General features: G+C 42.9%; 1 protein-coding gene across 3 annotated transcripts in view; it reads right to left on the bottom strand.

Moving 5' to 3' along the window:
* The window catches only part of camk2g2 (calcium/calmodulin-dependent protein kinase (CaM kinase) II gamma 2), a 340,104-nt gene that overhangs the window by 38,369 nt on the left and 281,365 nt on the right, over positions 1 to 20,370 (bottom strand). For all 3 annotated transcript variants that reach the window (XM_069885378.1, XM_069885379.1, XM_069885380.1), the window contains 3 exons: positions 15,961 to 16,029; positions 12,191 to 12,235; positions 7,802 to 7,850 (listed from right to left, as the gene is read on the bottom strand). In XM_069885378.1, coding sequence (XP_069741479.1) covers positions 7,802 to 7,850; positions 12,191 to 12,235; positions 15,961 to 16,029 — 163 coding nt within the window. The remainder of the gene's footprint in view (positions 1 to 7,801; positions 7,851 to 12,190; positions 12,236 to 15,960; positions 16,030 to 20,370) is intronic.

Here is a 20,370-nt window from a genome sequence, read left to right on the forward strand (position 1 = left end):
TGTTTGCACTATGAAGCTGCCACAAAACACTGTAGTTCATGACTTGTTCATGACAATAAATTTTGATTCTGATTTACTCATCCACATGTCGATGGTCGCTTCGTTCCAGGGAGAGAGGATTCTAGCCATCTGGCATCTAAATTGTTCCTAATTGCTGTTCCTTCATCATTTGGCCCTAGTTGATTGCTCCATAGGATAAAAATGCAAAGCACTTTCAACACCTGCTGATTAATCTTATCTTCAGGCAAGTAACCAAGGACCCTGAATGTGGAGAATAACAGAAGGCACCACAAAATAATTAGAAAAGCAAATAATCGAAGTGGGCTCGACAAAGAAAGCAGAGACCAAGCAAATGTGGCTTCCAATGCAGGCAGTGAGAATGTGCCTGGATTGCTGAGAGATCCCTACATGATGTCGTTGGAACCAAGGAACAATACAACACAGAAACAGGGCTCTTCAGCCCTTCGAGTCTGTGGCAAACTTTTTTTTTTGCCTCATCCCACCGACTTACACTCAGTCAGATATTTTGGTTTCTGCATTCACTGCAGTTGCTTTTAGAGGGAGTACATCAGGAATACACTGGAAAGATTCCCGGGATGAAGAGGTTCATGATGAGAGATTAAGAATGGAGTCAATCCACTGGAGTTCCAAAGAATAAGTGGCAGTCAAACAAGAGGGAGTAAAGCAGGGTTGATGTCGGGAAAACAACTGAAGTCTAGTACAATGGGACTGTAAATGTTTCAGCTGGACACAGCCCAAATCATGGGTAAAACCCTCCCCACCATCGAGAACATCTACAGGGAACGCTGCCGTTGGAGAGGAGCAGCGATCATCAAGGGTCCACACCACCCAGCACAGGCTCTGTTCTCACTGCTGCCATTAAGAAAGAGGTATCGGTGCCACAAGACTCGCACCACCAGGTTCAGGAACAGCTGCTCCTCCTCCACCATCAGACTCCTCAACAACAAACTCAATCAGGGACTTGTTAAAGGACTCTTACTTTTGGACTTTATGGGTTTTTTTTCTCTCTGCATCATACGGTTTGTTTACATTTCTTTATTTCTTTACATGTGAAAAGTACGTTGTGTACAGTTTTTATTTGCACTGCCAAGTGGTAATTCTGCCTCACCTGCAGGTCAAAGAATCTCAGGGTTGTATGAACTCTGACAATAAATCTGAAATCTACAAACTGGTCACACTGCCATCAGAGAGAAAAGCCAAAAGCTAAAACTAGAGGTTCTCCGATAACCAAAAGGACAGATGTCAGGCTGTTGACACTTGAAACCTCGGCTGATCAGAGAAAATTCAGACAGAAAATAAAAACAGAAGTAGAGAGACAAGTGGAAGAAAGGTGAGAAACAAACAGAAAAGCATCAAGACCAATGATGGATCAAGATGAATTGTTCTCAGAAGATGTGTAACCTCTCTGCCAAGGAAGCTGATGCTCAGCTATGTATCAGGAAATGACCCGGGTCTCCAGGATGAGCAGCCGTTTGACCAAGGTTCTCCATCCCAACACCATAGCCTCCTGGGTGCTTTTACCCAGATCCACATGGGAAAGTTCATGCCTGTCCTTTCTAATGTTGCTTTTCGATCAGACAGCCCATTCACTGCACAGTGGACTTACTGGTTTTGGTCACCCCCTCATGTATACCCAAGTCTCCTTGGTTCACCCATATTTTACAATCATTACTCTTCCATGAACACTGTCAGGTGGGAACCAGGCATGGGGCTAAACACCCTTATTTGCATGTGGCACTGTTATACCATTAGCTTGTCAGTCTAAGATTGACAGATAATGAGCATTACTGTACGTAATGGATTTTTTCTCCATTATATTACTTTTTCATTTTATATTTTTTTTCATCCAAATTCAAGTTGGATTAATTTCCTTAATTTAATTAGCTGCCTGACCTGCTGAATTGGAAAGAATTGATTACTTTCAGTCTAGAAACCTCTGGGTTTGATACAGGTCATCAAATGCCTGCACTTTCTTTGCTTCTTCACATTGTCGTTGTGAAGTGTTTGGGCAATCAGTAGCACTGGAGGGCAATTGTCTGCTTATGTTCCCACCAGATGGCTAAAAGCGGATTCCCAATGTTCAGTGAACACACTCAGAATGTGGTTCACCGGAGCATAAACATGTGGTACTGCCTGAACTCATGCAGAGGCCTCTCTGCGTCTCCAGCCTACGCTGGTCAACTCTGCATCCATTTACAGTTCTGCTTATTAAACGTCCAAACTACAAAAGGAAAATGCAGGTGATTTTTCTTTTCTCTCTTGTTGATGTGAAGAGGGTTGTCCCTGATTCAAAATTTCCCCACAGATCCTGTGAAAAGCATGATCTGTGTATCTGACACTGGTCTGTGCACTACTTGGAAACATATAGGATTCACTCTAAGGATGCCCAAACAGGATGCAGCCAGGTTACTGACTCGGAAGATAGATCAGTTAGTTGAGTGGAGTCACAATAATAACCTTGCACTCAACATTAGCAACACCAAGGACCTGGATGTGGACTTCAGGAAGGGGAAACCAGGTGAATGTGAACCAGTCCTCATCGACAGGTAAAGAACCTCAAATTCCTGGACGTCCTGGAGCCTCCATGTTGAAGCAATCACAAAGAAAGCTCATTAGCGGCTATACTTTGTGAGTTTGAGAAGATTCAGTATGTCACCACTTTTCAAGACTCTTGAAAACTTCCCCAGGTGTACCAGGAAGAGCATTCTTTCTGGTTACATCACTGTCAGGCATGTAGGTGACAACACTCAGGACAAGAAAAACTCCAGAGAGTTGTTAACTCGGCCTGCAATATCATGGGCACCAGACTTCACTTCATTGAGGATATTTCCAAGAGGCGATGTCCTACGAAAGCAGCCTCTATCCTCAAGGACCCCTCCCCCCTCCCACCACCACCCAGGCCATGCCCTCTTCACTCTGCTACCATCAGGGAAAAAGGTACAGGAAGATGAACACTCAGCGGCAAAAGGACAGTTTCTTCCCCGCTGCCATCAGATTCCTGAATGAACCACAGACACTGCCTCACTTTGTCTTTTTCTTGCACTATTTTTATTTATTTTGTAAGGTGGTTTTTAGAAATGCTTGCCCCGTGACGCTGCAGCAAAACAACAAATTATGTGACATGTTAATAACAATAAATTCTGATTCTGATTGATTTTGGATGAAGGCATCCCTGGAGGTTTCACCACTTCAGTTCTCATATCTGACAACCTAATATCATTGTTTTAATTATTCCATGATTTTCTTTCTGAAAATTGCACAGAATAATGCAGACTACATGGAGCTGATGAACCATGGAAATGACCTCCAAGAAAGGAAGGCAGCACATCCTTATCAGTCATGAAGAAAGCCTTGCCACAATGAGGCCAAAGAGTGAGATTATAAAACAAGGCAGCGGACAGCATCAGGCAGTCTGACACCAATACAAGACACCAGTGCCTTGTAAAACCGCAGGGAAATGGAACAATTTTATGAAGCTGAAACGTACCAAGACATTGCTTGAATCACACCCAGAGTATTGTTGTTGGAAACAGGGATGTGAAGCTTTCTGCACTTGCCACGGGATAGATATTGTGAGGAGGTTGCATAATCAGGAGTAGGACATGAGCAAATTTTTCTCTCAGGGATGAAAATCTTTGGCAAGGAGAGCTTTGATTGCTGAGTCACCATGCACACAGGACTGAAGTTGATGCAGGTATTCATTACTGAGGCATCCGAGCTTACAAGGACTGGCCGGGAAAGCACTTGAGCCTAAAGGTCATGACAACTAAACAGAATACCTATGTTCTCATTTTATGAAGATTTGCTAAGCTTCTTGACTCCCTTTCAGTGTTCCACGGTCTGGAAACATTAAATCATTGATCAGTGTTCCGCTGTAGGGAAGCAGAAGACACTCATGTATATCCTCATATATTTTATTTTACAGCTGTATCCCTTTCTCAATTATAAAATTAATTTCTGTAAAATCACACATCCCAAAACAAGAAAGAGAGGAAGGATGTGCTGACATTGGAGAGGGTTCAGAGGAGGTCCACAAGGATATTTCTGGGAATGAAAGTGTTATCATAATTTGATGGCTCTTGGCTTGTAGTCGTCGGAATTTGGGAGAAATACGGGGGTACCTAATTGAAACATTTCGAATGTTTAAAGGCATGGACGGTGTAGATGTAGGTGTAGGTTCCTTCCCATCGTGGGAGGTGTCCACAGAACAGAGATGCATAAGAATTTCTTCCGCCAGAGGGTAGTAAATCTGTGGGATTTGTTACCACGGGCATTTGTGGAGGCTAGGTCATTGGGTGTATTTAAGGCAGAGATTCTTAGGTTCTTGATTCGCCAGGGCATCAAAGGTAATGGGAAGACCATTACCAGCTCCATAGCCAAGGAAGCCCAGCAGCATCTCTACTTCCTGCAAAGGCTGAGGAAAGTTAATCTCCCACCCCCCATTCTCACTACATTCTCCAGAGGATGTATTGAAAGCATCCAGTGCAACTGCATCACTGCCTGGTTTGGAAGCTGTATCTCCTCGGACCGCAAGACACTGTAGAGGATAGTGAAAAATCACTGGGGGCTCTCTTCCTAGCATGAAGAACATCTACAACACTCAATGCAGGTGAAAGGCAATAAACATTGTGAAGGACCCCAAACATCCCTCATGTAAACTGTTCCTCCTTCTGCCATTTGGTTGGAAGTACTGCAGCACTCAGGTCCATACGTCCAGATTGGGCAACAGCTTTATCCCCCAAGCCATCAGAACATTTGTGGATAGTGTACCTTGGACTTTTACTGTAAATGTTTTAATATTTTAATGTGTTTAACTTCTATTCTAACATATATTTATGTAAATATGCTTCGTGTTCCTGGAGAAATGCTATCTTGTCTTTACCATGCAAGCATGGTATAACAACAAAGGTGACTTGGCTTGACTTGAGAAGTCCAGGCAGTGGGGCTGAGTGGGAAAATGGATCAGCTCATGGTTGAATGGTGGGGAGAGTTGATAGGTTGAATAGCCTTTAGGTCCAATGTCTTATGGTCTGAAAGTGTTGGGAGAGCAGTAATCTCTCACTGTTTTGCTGAGTTACCTTGGCAGCCCCGCAAGAGTTAAACAATTACTAATGTGGACAAAAGAAAGTCAAATCATTTATCCTTGACATTCAAGCATATAACATGACCTTTTCCAATATTTCAGGAGAGCTATTATTGAACAGAAATTTAATAGGACCAGCCACATTAGTATCGAGGCCAAGGGAGTAAGTTAATAGCCTGGGTGTCCTGCATCAGGGAGCTTTTGCATCACCAACATGGCCCATTTGGAGTCCACGGGAATCATTTTAACTTGCCTTGAAGGTCACTCAATCCCACTCAAGACATGCTTGGCTGGTGCTCCCCATGCTTCCAAACATTCACTTCTCACATCACAGTGGCATGGCAGCTACAAACTGCTGTTCATCACCAAAGCCTCTACCACCAGACCCTCAACATCTATCATCAAGGGGGGGCAATGCACAGGTGCACCAATCCTGCAGCTTCTCCTCCAAGATGCACGGCACTCCGAACCAGACATATGTCGCTGTTCTTTCAGCTGCACTGGTTCTAAACCAGTGGTTCTCAACCTTTATTTCCCACTCAGATGCCACCTTAAGTAATCCCTCATTAACCACAAAGCATAGGATTTCATAGGTGCTCTATGGCTAGTAAGGGATTACTTAAGGAGGCATGTGAGTGGAAAAAAAATGTTGAGAACCACAGTTCTATACCCTGGAATGCCTTCCCCAACAGCACTGTGGCAGTAACTTCACTAAGTTCCTCACAAATAACTCAGTTGTAGGGATGGGTAATAGATACTGATAACATTTACAATTAAAAAATTCATTTTTACAAAAATTCTGAAATGCATCTGATGCTTGTCCACCAATCTGTGGTGAACAGATTGTCGGGATGTTCCCTTGATATTTAATCTAAAATGACCTGCTGTTTTAATGTGACCAACCCAACAAGGGGAAAAATTCACCGGCATTTAGGGACTTGATGTAACATTCGGGAAAATTCAGACTTTTTTTTGCAAAGTACCTCAATTCAGCTTTCATGTGCTCCTGCTACCTCGAGATAGCAATCACTAGAAATAACATAGCTGCAGCCTATACACCATGCAGAGGAGAAAGGTTATTTTCTGTATTGAAGCTAACTCCCAAAATTGAAAGCAACATCAAACCAAGCACAGAATAATTAGAAGCAAAATTAAGGGAACAGACAGCAAACAAGGCTGCGATGATCAACAGACAGCGTGGGTGCAGAGAACCTCAGCTGCATGGATACAGATTTAATCAAAGAATTTCTCCGTACTTGGATATTTCATTTACATCAGCAGAGATTCATTCTTGGTACATTGGATGGAGAGGAACTGTGAATGTGCTCCCCCAAATACCAGGCCAACCCATTCATACAAATGTAAAACTGCAAGTTTAAACACAAATTAGTTTTTAAAAATCTATCTATTGATACATTATAACATAGCAGCTTTTGAATTCAGATGAAAGTCACATAATCTGGCTAATCAATGAGAGCACACAAAAACAGAAACCAATTATTATCAGGTTGTCTGGTTACAAAGTTCTGTGTCCAGAGGATATTATTAAGGTGTTTTTATGGAGGGCCTCCACTTCGAGGCCGGCTCCATCCACAGAGAAAAATTTTAACTTACTTTCTTGTATAGCAGCTCTAAAAGGCTGCTCCAGCATTGCTTTTATGCGGAGTGGCACCTCGGTGTAACCTCCGGAGTCGCTGAAGGCAGGGCAACTGTTGCCATGGCATCGCCCATCATAAATATGCGGCAAGCAATGGCTGTCATCGTTATCCATAATCCCCCATGCATCTGGAACCGCTCTGGGAAATGCAGAGCGGTTCCAGCTGTGTGTGAGATTATGGGTAAAGAAGTCAGCCATTGATCTGCCTGTGTCGACAGTGACAATGTACTCAGTGTCCTAGCACAACTCTTCCATACATGGACTTTACATCAGTGACAATAGTCATCATCGATGTGACCGCCACTGCCACACCTTCAGGCCCCTTGACTTGCCGCTTCACTCCCTCGTCCTTCTCAATCTCCCGGCTGTGGCATGTCGGGATCACGAAGCTGTTCCCAGAGCTGCTACAAGTGGACGATGGTGCTGGGCCAGCGGCGGCGGGATTTCAGACCGCTCCTGCTGATTGGCTGCAAAATTACCCTGACCCACCGTGGCCGGGAGGTTGAGAAGGACGAGGGAGCAGAGTAGCAAGTCCGGAGCCCCAATGCTGCAGCGGCGATGGTTATACCGATGATGACTATTCTGCGGTACTCTAAACAATTTCTAACATGCTGGCATAATATGCTCATCTGCAAGATGTTAGGGAGACGATGACTTGGGAACGAAATGCATCGGTTTGCCTGGGGATTTTTGCGCACCCACACTCCCCATTCGCACCCCGGGTTCTGTCTGACATGAACTGTTTAGCGCAGATTCACTAAACAGTCCTGCGTCGCGGGCTGACTGCATAAATGCGACGTCATCAGCCCACCCCTGGCCAGCGTGTGCAGCAGCTAAACATTTATGGAGAGAGGTGGAGTGCTCTATTCCATCTCTGGCACAAGCCTACAGAAGGACCGGAGTTGATGCCTTGGAGCTGCTCCTGGAGCATTTATGAAGGTAGGGTCAGCGATGTGAGGGCGGAGAATCTCCGCCCTTACAGTCGTATTTCTTTACTCTATAAAAGGGCCTTTTATGTACCAAGTTAAATGACGGCCTACCTTTCCCTTCCTCGTCTTCAGTGGTTGCATTGGAGCTCTCAGTCGATCCCTGTGAAAGAGAATTTTTTTTTAAAGTTGGTGCAGATCCCAAAATTGGTCAGTCCTTGCAATGCAACACAGAAGTCTGCAAACCCTGTGGTTGTAGTAAAAACACACAGTAAATCAATTCTCACCTTTCCTCTTATTGTATCGTCAATTGTTTGTCGGTCTGGACTCCTCCCCCTCCCATTCTTTCACCTTTCTCTCTCAGTCTTTATTCAGACGCCTGCCTGCTTTTTGTTTGAAGAAGGACTCAGGCGTGAAACATCAGTAATATTTCTTTACCTGCTATGGATACTGCGAGACCGGTTGTGTTCCTCCAGCATTTACTGCAATGTCTGGATGAGAGATATAGGAGGATGTACTGGCTTCTAAATTAAGGAAGTGTCAGGCTGGTACTGACCCATTGAGAAAATCTATGAATATCTTTAACAAGAACTATTCATGTGACTCACTAGTCTCCATAATATGGTGGATGGGTTTAGTGAGTGTGGTTAACTTTCTCTTGGAGTGTCTTCCTGAGTGGAAGATCCACTCTTTAGACTTGTATGGGACTGCACTCGCTGGAATTCAGAAAAATGTAAGGGGATCTTATAGAAATGTATAAAATTATTAAATATAAATAAATAAGGTAGATAAGTTGTTTCCATTGGTGGAGGAGACCAGAACTAGGGGACAAGATTCAGGGGAGTAGATTTAGGACAGAGATGAGGAGGAACTTCTTTTCCCAGAGGGTGGTGAATCTGTGGAATTAGCTGCCCATGGAAGCAGTAAAGGTGACCTCAGTAAGTATAGTTAAGACCAGGTTGGGTAGGTTTTTACATAGTTGGGGAATTAAGGGATATGGGGAAAAGGGAGGTGGATGGAGATGAGCCGTGATCACATTGAATGGCGGAGCAGCTTCGACAGGCCGAGCGGCCGACTCCTGCTCCTATGCCTTATGTTCTTTCAGCCAATGAACTGGAGATTAATCAGGCCTTTAAATTAAATTTTAAATGGTATTTAGAGCACAGTAGAATCCCCATATGTTTTGAAGGGTGAGAGGAAACTGCAACACCCGGAGGAAACCCACGCAGACACTGGGAGAACATACAAACTTCTTACAGTCAGCGTCAACTCACTGTGCATTGTCTACTTTGTACCATAAGGTTCGTGGTCCACAAATTACAGCCTATAAAGCTAAGAACCCGTCCTATAGATTCACCTGATAAAAGCATGACATTTTTCAGCACATTGGAGAGAATGGTGAATCTCTCATTGAAAACGATGTCTGAAAGATCAACCCTAGTCACTGATAACAGAAAACCAAATCAGCCCCATAATGAGGCAAGGACTTTTGATGTAATTGATCTACAACTGTTGCTATGGTTACAGATGCAGCTATGGAGATCAGCTGTTTCTTGTTGTGGTGTTGCATTGCAACTACTCATCTCCAAATGAGGAGTGGATTTCACACCTTTACCACAAGGGGCACAGTTAACTGTTGCTGGTTCAATTGGCTTCTTGTTATCGTTTGTCAGTCAGGAATCTGGATGTTATTATATTAATCCACTTGAGCGTGTAGCTCTAACAGTTCACTGAATTACAGCCCAGCTCATTACACAGCAGCTAAACACTGCAACCATTCGAGACCATGCTCAAATTTTTACTTTGGATCTGGTCGTTCAATTTGCCCAAAACATTTGTTTTGTGAACCAATTATGGGAAAGTAACCAAAGGCGCCAGATTAGAAGGAGCCAATTTGTTATCACTGCCTTGTGTCCAGTCAAACAAACCAGGTTCAGAATGTGAAACCCTGGAACTCCAACACCATTAGGGCATTCATCAGCATTCATATTGCAGATTGGTGAACACCAAACCTTTAAAATCAAATCCTGAGTCTTAGTAAGTATGTCGAGGCCTATTAGCAGGACACTTTATCTTCCTTGAAGCCTACTTGCCTTTGACTCGAACTTCAGCACTCTGATCAGACTGTATCACTTGCTCCCATTTTATGTTACAAAGATTATTAGTATTAGTCACCAGATATCTGGTCTACTTGAGGCCCAAGGTTAAAAATTAGGATTAAGTGAAGGCATGGATTCTACTTGATAACTTCACATCACATCTTGAATCTTAGGAAGTTAAGCAGGTAAATCAAGACCTTGTTTTGAAGTGGGAAACAGAACACCTGGGGTGCCTGTGGAAGAAGATGGGAGGCTTGTAATCCTATAATTTTAAATTGTGGTTTTCAGTTTAATGACAAAATGTGGTCTCCTATCCTTTGGAGAAACTAAACACAAGGTGAGTGACCGCTTTGTAGAACATCTCTGTCCAATTCACAAGGGAAAAGCTGAGCTTCCAGCCCTTTATCACTTTAATTATTCATCCCATTCCCACTGGACAGGTAAGAAGATAGGAGAGGTTGGAAGAGATTAGGCAGGTGGGACTCGCTAAGATGAGCAACTTGGCCAGCAAGGACAAGTTGGGTGAAGGGTCTGTATCCCTGCTGTACTGCTTTCTAACTCTCTTGAGACCTCTGCACTTTTAACAGGGTAACAAAGTCTAGCACGACCTCAAGGACCACCATCTCACCTTCTAACCAGGCACATGACAACCCTCAGCAGTTAACACTGCAGATCAGCCATTCTCAACAGAGGCCCTATGCTCACCCCCACCCACCCCCCACATACACATGAACACAATACATTTAAGTAAAAAACCTTGTCATCTTTTCAGCTCACGTAACAAAATATCGTTTAGATTTTTAAAATTCAGTCAGTAGGAGAGGAGTACAGAAGAAACCAAACTTGACTGCTTCACAAGGAAGGGGTCCATAGTAGTTAACAATTTCAGATAACCAGCCTTACACACTTGCGCTCCAACCAGCCAATCTAATAAAAGTTAGATTTTAATATTAATTCCATTTTATTCTTTCTCCACTGATGCTGCCCAAGTTACTGGATGTTTTGGGATTCTCAGCAATATCGGATTTCCAACTTCAAAATCTAGCACCTCATAGTTCCAGTGTTTCTTTCTATTCCTACCTTTAATAATCTCCTTTGTACACCTCCTCCAGACATGTTAGCTGCACCAGCCTCTCTCATACAGCACCATCTCCACCCTATCACAAATATTCTCTTTGTTCTCTCCACCACCTCTTCATCTGGAAGTTAAATGTTTAATTTCAAAGATTTCCTTGTTGAGGAAAGGTCATCAACTGGAAACAGCATTGCCCACGGGCAGTGAGAATGCTGAACTACCAAAGGACCTGCTCACCCTCATAATCACGAAACAATATTTATGAATACTTGTCCTGCATATGTATTGTTTGTCTGTGTGTGTGTTATGTCTGGGTGTTTTGCACTGAGGACCAGAGAACATTGTTTCGTCCGGTTGTACTTCTACAATCAGATGACAATAAACTTGACTTGACATAACTCGGTTTCCTTCTCTACAGATGTGGCCTGACCTGTTGAGTATTTCCAGTATGCCTTTATACTCATTACAATATACATGGCCTAAAATTCAGTAAGTCTACCATTTGATGACCATTGTAGATTGTAAAAAATGACTGAGGGAATTCAGAAACCACAGAACCTCAATGTTTGCTGAATTCTAAAACACATTAAGTCAAGGTGCAACTTCCTAATTCAATTTAAAAGGAATTTTCTTTTGGCAAATTAGCACTTTCACTTCAGCAAACATCCAAAGACACCACCGAGCTTGTCCCAATGAGCTATGTGTTGGATCGCAAGCTGCTATCTCAGCTGCACACCTGAGGGAACCATAGTCTTGCTGCTGGAGTCAAGGCCAACTTGCCCTCAAACAACGTTGCTTTACAGTAAAAAGTGTGCTGCTGGAAGAACCCAGTGGGTCAGGCAGCAATCGTGGAGGTAGAGGGAGTGTTGGGTCGAGACACTATATCAGAAATACCTCTGCCAGACCTGGTTGAAGTTCCTCGAATTGAAACATCTACCACCCCTTTTAATTTGTTTATAAATTGATAGATGTAGCACAGTAACTATCCCTCTTGACCCACGAGCTTGTGCCGCCCAAATGCACCCTCGTGACCAATTAACCTACCAAACCTGGACATCTTTGGAACATGGGAGGAAACCGGATCACCTGGAGGAAACCCACATGGAGAAGGTACAAACTCCTCCTAGACAGCAGCAGATTTGAACACTGACGCCATAACAGCATTGCGCTAACTGCTACACTAACCCGTGCCTCACCTATTTTGCATTTTGAAAGGAGTATGAAAATATCATTGGAAAGCAAGTCTTACATTTTTTCCCCCCACTTCATTCGATCATCAAGAATTTGGAAGTAGGAACATTTATTGAAAATTAAATGTCACGCTGGTACCTTAATGCCATCCGTGGGATTATGGACAACTGTTGTCTGTGGCTCCTGAATAGAAAATGGAAGTTTAAAGTTATTGTCATCTACATTACAATATGCAGATGCAACGAGTCTTACTTGCTACAGCTGTCCAGGTACATAAAACACATAGAACATGAGAAACAAAATAATAAATCATAATCACAGTGAAAAATAGTAATGCAGATAGATCTTTGATGGTTTTGAGAAGGATTATGATGAGGATACTGTTGGGAGGTTCAAGGGCCTGATCCTTGTTGGAAAGAAGCTGCCCTTAAGCCTGAAGGTGCTGGTCTCAGGGTTCGGAATCTCAGGGTTGTATGGGATATCATGATTGTATTCTGACAATAAATCTGAAATCTGGTCTTTAGGCTTCTGTACCTTCTGCCCGAAGAGAAGAGATTGTGACCAGGGGGATGGGGGACCTTTATGATGCTGGCTGCCTTCTTGAGACAGCGCCTCACATAGATATCTTGGAAAGGCCAGTGAATGGCTCAAAATTTCAGTTCAACACATCAGTGCCATTTTCCCTTTCTTTAAAAACGAATAACAAATCCATGGTATATATTTTTGAAGAAAAATGCTGCTTGATCCCTTACTGCTGCTGTGCTCAGGTCGAGTTGCAAAGTTTTGTACAATGCTGTACTTTCAAGTTGCTGGCCTGAGAAACCCATCCTGCCCTGGGTTGTAGATTACCAGTGACGTGACAGATTCAGATTGCAACAACTCAACTAAAATGAAACTCCTCTAAAATCCACTAAAAACACAATTTCTGAAAATAGGAACTGAACCTCGGGAAAAGCTCCTGAGTTGGATGGAATTGGAAGGCACAAACAGGGCTGCTATGTCAGATGGTGCATGTAGACAAGCTGCAAATGAATTGCGATTCTGGGTTGAGATTGAACCACAGTGCTGCTCCACAGTCAACAGATTTTTACTTTGGTTCTTCCCATTGTTAAAAGAATGGGCAAAAAAAACATACTCCATCAAATGCTGTCATCTTCAGTTCAAGACTAAAACAGTACAACCAGCATATAAATGTTAAAATACGGCTGAAGTTACCCCATGCATTAAGTAAACCTTCTATTATTTAAATGGAGCTATTCAATTTAACCGGATTATACCTCCATTAAACTAGCAGTCAAAAAGAATTTCAGTCAAGCCAGTTAGGTGGTCTTACACTCATATTACCCAGCAAATCCCTGGACTGTAATTATCAGCAATGTTTGGCTCTTTATATGATCAAGGTATTTGAAAATATTAAGGTGTTCTTTTATTTTTCTTTTGATCTGTTTGCAAACGATCAGATAGCTGATATATATCACCTGTTCAGGTGCTCCCCACTTATGATGGTCCGACACGATTTTTCAAAGTTACGATGGTTCGAATCCATACTTTCAATTTCGAATTCCAATCTATTCCCGCGCTTGCGATATGCGTTACGCTACTCTCTCACGATGCTGGCCGATGGCTGCATTGCGCCAGAGTGGCATACAGCCTACTCTCTCACGATACTGACTCAACCACGCTCGCAGTCTCTGCCGTGATCAAGTGAACAAGTCCACTGTAAACAACCCATCATGTCTACTAAACGCCCATGTATGTCTCCTCACCATCCTACAATTAATTTCAGTTCAATGCCTCAAACATTCTTCATGCCCGGTGTGCTTTCAGCTGTGTACGTTAATGATTTTTTTCAGTGTGGAATAAAGGTATTAAAAATTTAATCATAAAAAAATTGGTAGGTGAGGTATTTTTTCGATATGGTTTTTATCGACTTACAATGGGGTTTCCAGAATGCAACATAGGTTGAGGAGCTAGATAACTGACTTAGATAATGTTTGTTCTTTATTGCTCTTGCCTCCCTCTGTGACTGGGATCATCATAAAGATTCTTGGCTCTAGAATGAAAGGCAACTATTTTATCCTATCCAGCAGTGCTGTAGCTGGGAGATAGTGTTCCGGAGCAATGTGAACCGAGTAAATCAACAGTGAGAGTCCAGCTTCTCTGACTTTCGTATGCCTAGCGTGGCTGTCCTCTTCTCTGGAGTCACATTCCAGACCACAGCAAGACCCTCCGCTGAACAGTGGGCTCCCCCACCTTTGCTCTTCCACAATAATCATTCACACCTCTACTGCACCCACATTTACATGGCGCATTACCTCTGGCTTGTACTGCCATTTGCTTTTTCTACTGAATTACTTTGTCAAGATCTGTTTGACTTTATCTGCGATCCTCATCATTACCTCTGTAGTTCCTTGCAATCTAATTTATACGTTCATAGGGATACGTATCAAGGGATACGGGGAAAAGGCCGGAACTTGGAACTTGATGTGAGAACAGTTTAGCTCAGGGTGGATTTGCGGAGTAGACTTGATGGGCTGAATTTGTTTTAATTATTATTAAAAGGGAATTTGTTTTAATTATTATTATCTCCCAATTGTAATAAGAAGCTCTCAACCTAAAGGATTCTCGGTTCTCTAGATGCCTCCTGTCCTCTTGCTTTCAGATCTCTGCATTGTTTTGTTAAAGGCTGGAAGATGATGTAATCAGCAAGAGCAGAGGTGACGTCAGTCAATATTGGAGCCAATTCTGTTCGAGTATGATTGAGGTGGCTTTTACTTTCATAAGTTATGTGACAAATCTTCTCTCACTGCATTTTTTCTGCAGAAATGATCCTGCTTCTGTTTGGAGAAGTGGTTGCCACCTTTCTTTCTTCTGCTCTTTAATCAGAGAACGTGTTTAAGTAGAAAACTGACTTTGTTTGCTGTACAATAGCCAGATGACAGGCAGTCCCTGGGTTTATGAAGTCAGAAACAAAATCCTCCAAACCAAGGGATGTGTGGAAGTTACACCCCCTGTATGGACTTAGAAAGAAAAAAAAATAGCTTGGTGCAAACTTTGCCTGTTAGAATCATAATGAATTTCCATTTAAAAACATGCTCTGTCATTGTTTGGCTGAGTTTAAATCATTGATTACGTGGACTTTTACCCCCTCCATAAATCTTCGTCCGCGAAGCCAAGCCAAAGAAGAAGATTGCAGTGTTAACTGATGTTTAAACTAAGAATTTCTAAGGGGTGGGGGAAATACAAATAATTTCTATGGAATGTTTTTTTATTATTGCTTGATCTGGGGAACATTATTTTCTTCTGGGATGGTTATACAGTATTTCTATTTCTCTTGTTGACTAAGACTAACAAAGGTATGGGTCTAAGAGCACCCTCGATTTTTAAATGCACAATTACTCTTCTTTTCACTCAGTGGGTTATTGGCAGGGGAAGAAATCGCTCAGTTTCTGACCTGGGGGGAAAAAGGTTCAATGCCCTTTTTTTCGAGTGGGGTGGTTTTATTTTCAAGAAGGATAAAGAGAGCCAAAATTATTTTTGACATGATAGGATTGGCATAAAGTTTGATCCCTTAAAGTATGAGCCTTGACTTTGTGATGAGTCATTTGTCCCACCTCATTCCCATTGCAAGAATGATTCCTGGTTGACAATAAGGGCTCTCAGATAAATGCTATTTTGCCTAAAACAAGGGAAAAGACTATTTGATCGGAATTTGTTTATAATCTTATGCTAAGATTTGTCAATAGGCTGCTAAATAACTCCTGAGAAAACTGACAGGGAACTTTGAGTCCAGTAACATTCAGCCATATGAGACACAAAAATAACAGGTACATGCAATCTGGCCTCAAAATGAACACAATGCATCAAGAGACGGGCTTCTGCCAATAAAATGAAAAGTTGATAGGTACCATTGTGGCTGAAGGAACAGTCTCCTTTGGACCACTGACTATGTTGTTTTTGCTGTTGTTGGTTTGTGGCTATTCAGGAAACAGAAAGGAAAAGGTTACAGCAGCTTACAAATAGACATTATTGTTCAGACCCCACTTTGGCTGTGCTTATCTACCTTCGCTCTTCAGACGGAGGGAAAAAAACACAAAAAAGAAAGAAGTTTCCTTTTGGAAGGTCAGCCACCATATTCACCAGTCATTTCATCAATGGTTACCAAACAAACAAAACACTCCTCTGTAGAGAGGTGTACAGCTGCATTTGAAGGAGTGCTGAGAAACTAATTGCTTCTGTGGATGGAATCTACCTAAGGCTGTAAGACTGTTGTGGTCTCAGCGCCGGTATGCGCACCAGTACACATATTAATGTCTGGGTGTAATCCCAGCACGTAAGTTGCCCTCACAATTTTACACCCGTTTCACCAATGGTATCGCATTACATTTGTACATCACAACTCTGAGTACAGCTCAAAGAGATTAGTACTGTAACCTATGAAGGTTTCCCCCAGAGTAACGAAACATATAATTTTGGTTATCACATTGAAAATAGTCAGAATAAATAGTACTTTTTCAGGCTGAGAGGATGAAACTCGTGGTGGGTCCATTTTTGACCCTCAGTTGTGAATTAATGGGCTGGAGGAAAGGATGGATTGTGAAAAATGCAGCTGTTGACACAAAAATAGGTCGGGATATTGTGTGGATATTGAGTGATTCTTGAACTAGAGGGTCAAGGTGAGAGATTTAGGAGGACAGGCTGTATCTGGAACAAGCTGTCGGGGGAGCGACAGAAGGTAGTTTTGACATTAATTTGGTCAGATGTATGGATAGGAAGGGCTGAAGAAAGATATGGACAGACAAATAAGACTCGCCCTGGAGGCCAACCTGGATGAGTAGGGTCCATGCTGTATGAATGGGTAAAAACTTGGCGGGGAAGTGTGAAGTCATGTACTAGGGTATGAGAAATTTAAGGGCAGACTAATTCCCAAATGGGAAAATATTGCAAACAGACAAGGTGTTCTTGTGCATAAATCGCAACAGCCGGCAGGGGGAGCAAGTGTTGTGGAAGGCAAATGGCACATGGGTTTTAATTTAAGAGATTGGAGTTCAGAAATATGGAATTATTGTTATAGTTGTCAAAAAATGTAGATGAGGCCACACGTGAAGACTGTGCAGTTTTGGTCTCCTTTTAATAGGAAGGATGTACGAGAAAGGAGATTGACGAGGCTAATTGTCCTCTCATGAGGGTAAAATAAATTAGATCTGGAGCGGAGAAAAATGAGAAATGATCTTACTGATGTAAAAGGTCCTAGGAGGGCAGGGCAAGGTAGATGCATTGAGCAGTAGTGGCAGTCTTGAACGGGAAGACAGGTGCGAAGGGCCTTCTTGTCATGATGGATATCCAGAATTCTCTACTCTGGAGAGTGGCAGAGTGAGAGAAGTGCAGGAAGTATGTGAAGTGGAAATGGAGATATTTTTTAAAAGATGGGGCAATGGGCAAGTGGAGTTGAAACCTGGGAGAGATCACCCATGATCACATTGAATATCAGGTAGACTTAAGGGCAGTGACTTACTCCCAGTGTTATTTTCTTGTATTTTGTGGATTCATCTTCTTACATGTGAATAAATGCATATCTTAACTTTAAGAAAAGAGTTTAAACACCAATATTCATTTGTTTCTTGTTTATTGTATACCATTTACTTGTTTGAGATTTTAAAAAGGAGGCCCAACTTCTGACTGAGTTGATCATGTGGTCCTACTTTCAAAGGCGACCAGGCCAGTCCTTCCCAGCCAATGTTTAATCCTCGATCAGCATCACAACCCAGTTTTATCTGGGAATTGTCACATGGCTGCTGGGTGGAGCTGAGTGCCAATTGGCTCTTCAGTGAAACAGTGACGAAGATGTCTGCAGAAGTCCGAGATGGATGAGATCGGACTCATGCAAATATTACTTTTTTTCCTTCAGTTAATTAATGTAGAGTTTTGTACATTATATCAAAGGCTTGATGGAGGTCTCTGACCACTCTTTTTTTGCCCCTGATACTGTTCGACCTGCTAAGCTCCTCCGGCAGAGTGTTTCCCCAGGTTTCAGTATCTGCATTCTCTCGTGTGTCCCCAGTTTAACATTAACACTACCATATTCCCACTTCAGATGAGCATTAAAACTGCACACAAATAGTTTAATTGCTGATTTCACACCAATATGCAGCAAAATTGTCAATAATCTGGTTGACATCACCAATTACTTTGGGATAATTCTAATCTTCCACAGTTGAGCATCGCTCATGGATTTGGGACACTTCAGGGAATGTGTTAGAACTTCCCATGGAATATTCTGGACGCAAAGAGAAAATGCCCAGGGTGAGAGTGTTACATGCGTCTTAGTGCTCATGTAAAAACTTACTGTCTCTGCACCTGTTTCGTGGCAGACCGTGGGGAGGGGGAAACCCTTGTGGTATTTGTCCATTATACTTTATCTCAACTCCATGCACCACCTGTGACGTTTAATTCTTGCAAAAAAAAAACTGATCTGAAATCAACCGATTCCCTGCCTGAACACTTGGGGTCCTGCCGTGTGGAAACTGGCCCTTCAGCTCATTGTCTATATAGGTCATCAGCTACCTGTCTCGAATATCCCTGTGCTCATCCTATTCCATTCCACATCCCCTTCATTCCCATCAGCAGCCTGTTGCCCAAGACTTTGCCACTCACCTACACACCAGGGGAACTTACTGTGGTCAATTAACCCACTAATCCACAGGTTCTAGGATGTGGCAGGAAAATGGAGCATCCGGGCAATCCCATGGGGTGACAGGGAGAATAGCTTCAGAGGTCAGGATTGAACCTTGGCCTTTGGATGTCCATGAGCTGCACTGAAATGGAACACTGGTCTGTGATAACAGCCCTGAGCGATTGGGCTCTGGTTTCCTTCTCTCTGAAGGTTGTCATCATCATAATTCTCTGCTCCAAGAAGCTATTGAACAGGTTCAAGGTTGCGCTGATGCACGGGCAAGGAAATGGAGAGCTCTCGGAACTGGGCAAGAACTAGGTTTATCAATTAGACCACCTCGTAACACACTGAAAGTCAGAGCAGAACCGAGGGACTTTTACTATCATCATATACAGTAATGGTGCAAAATTGGCAATCAACTCTTTTGTAACACCCCCTCATCTCCAAACATAGAGCATCCACCAGGAACAACCCTAAAGATCTAGGTGCCAATTTCATGTGGGGTCTTTACTGCTGGGAAATTTTACCTCATGGTTTCAAGCAACAGAGGCAGGTGGAATTACCCAACCTCACTGCTGCCCCCCCCCCATCCCCTAGTTTCAAAACGATTTACCTGGACACAGTTGACTGATTGACCAGGTGAATGGCTCATCGGTTTTGCAGAAAGTAGCCTCCTCATTACCACATTTCTCTTTTGTTTAATTCATTCCATCACTCAAATTTTATCATCAACTGTTGTAATCCTCTCCAAAGGAAATATTCCCTGTTAAGCTACTTATCAGTTTTACACAGAGCAGTGGGGAAATGTCAGGCATTGAGTTCATTCTCCTTGTGAAATTATTCTCTCTTGCTAAGCAGGCAAGTCTAAAGATCAGTAACATTGCAAATACAGATAGTCCCCAACTTACGAGATGGTTCGACTTACAATTTTTCCAAAGTTACGATGGTAGAATCCATACTGTACTTCAAATTAGGCTAGGCTATAGTGTCTCCCCATAGCTCTGTATCGGATCCCACACTGATCGCCCAACTTTCTCCCATCACCCCTGTTTCGGTCCCCACACTGATCCCACTGCTCTACCCTGCTATCTCCTGACAGTCCCATGTCGGTCCTCACAGTGATCCCACTATTCTGCTCAGCTCTCTCCCAAAAGCCTGCTATCAGTCCCCAAACCGATCCCACTGCCCCTTTCTCTCCTGACAGCTCTGTGTCGGTCTCCACACTGATCCCACTGCCCTTTTTTGACGTACATTTTTTCGACTTACGATGGGGGTGCCAGAATGTAACCCCATCGTAAGTTGAGGACTACCTGTATTTTGCCACAGCCTTCAATGGATCAAAGCATGCAAGATTCTTGTGTGCTCTCCAAGTATGAAGGAACAGGACGTCACTTTAATTAACTAAAGTAGAAGGAAGAGCATGATCTCAAGACCTTACAATTTCTTTGACTTCCATTCCAATTTTACACATTGGAAGACAGCGACGGCGGGTAAGTGCACACAAGACAATGTGAGGCAGGATGAAAATGACAACACGCAGCGAAGGGCACAGGCGCTCTACAATCTTCCCCCCACGACATCACTGGATGGACTGAAGGAAACGACAGGATGGTGCATTTATTCAGTGGTCACGAGGTGTACACGA

Source organism: Narcine bancroftii, chromosome 6, assembly GCF_036971445.1.
Source record: "Narcine bancroftii isolate sNarBan1 chromosome 6, sNarBan1.hap1, whole genome shotgun sequence".
In the NCBI taxonomy this organism is placed as follows: Eukaryota; Metazoa; Chordata; class Chondrichthyes; order Torpediniformes; family Narcinidae; genus Narcine; species Narcine bancroftii.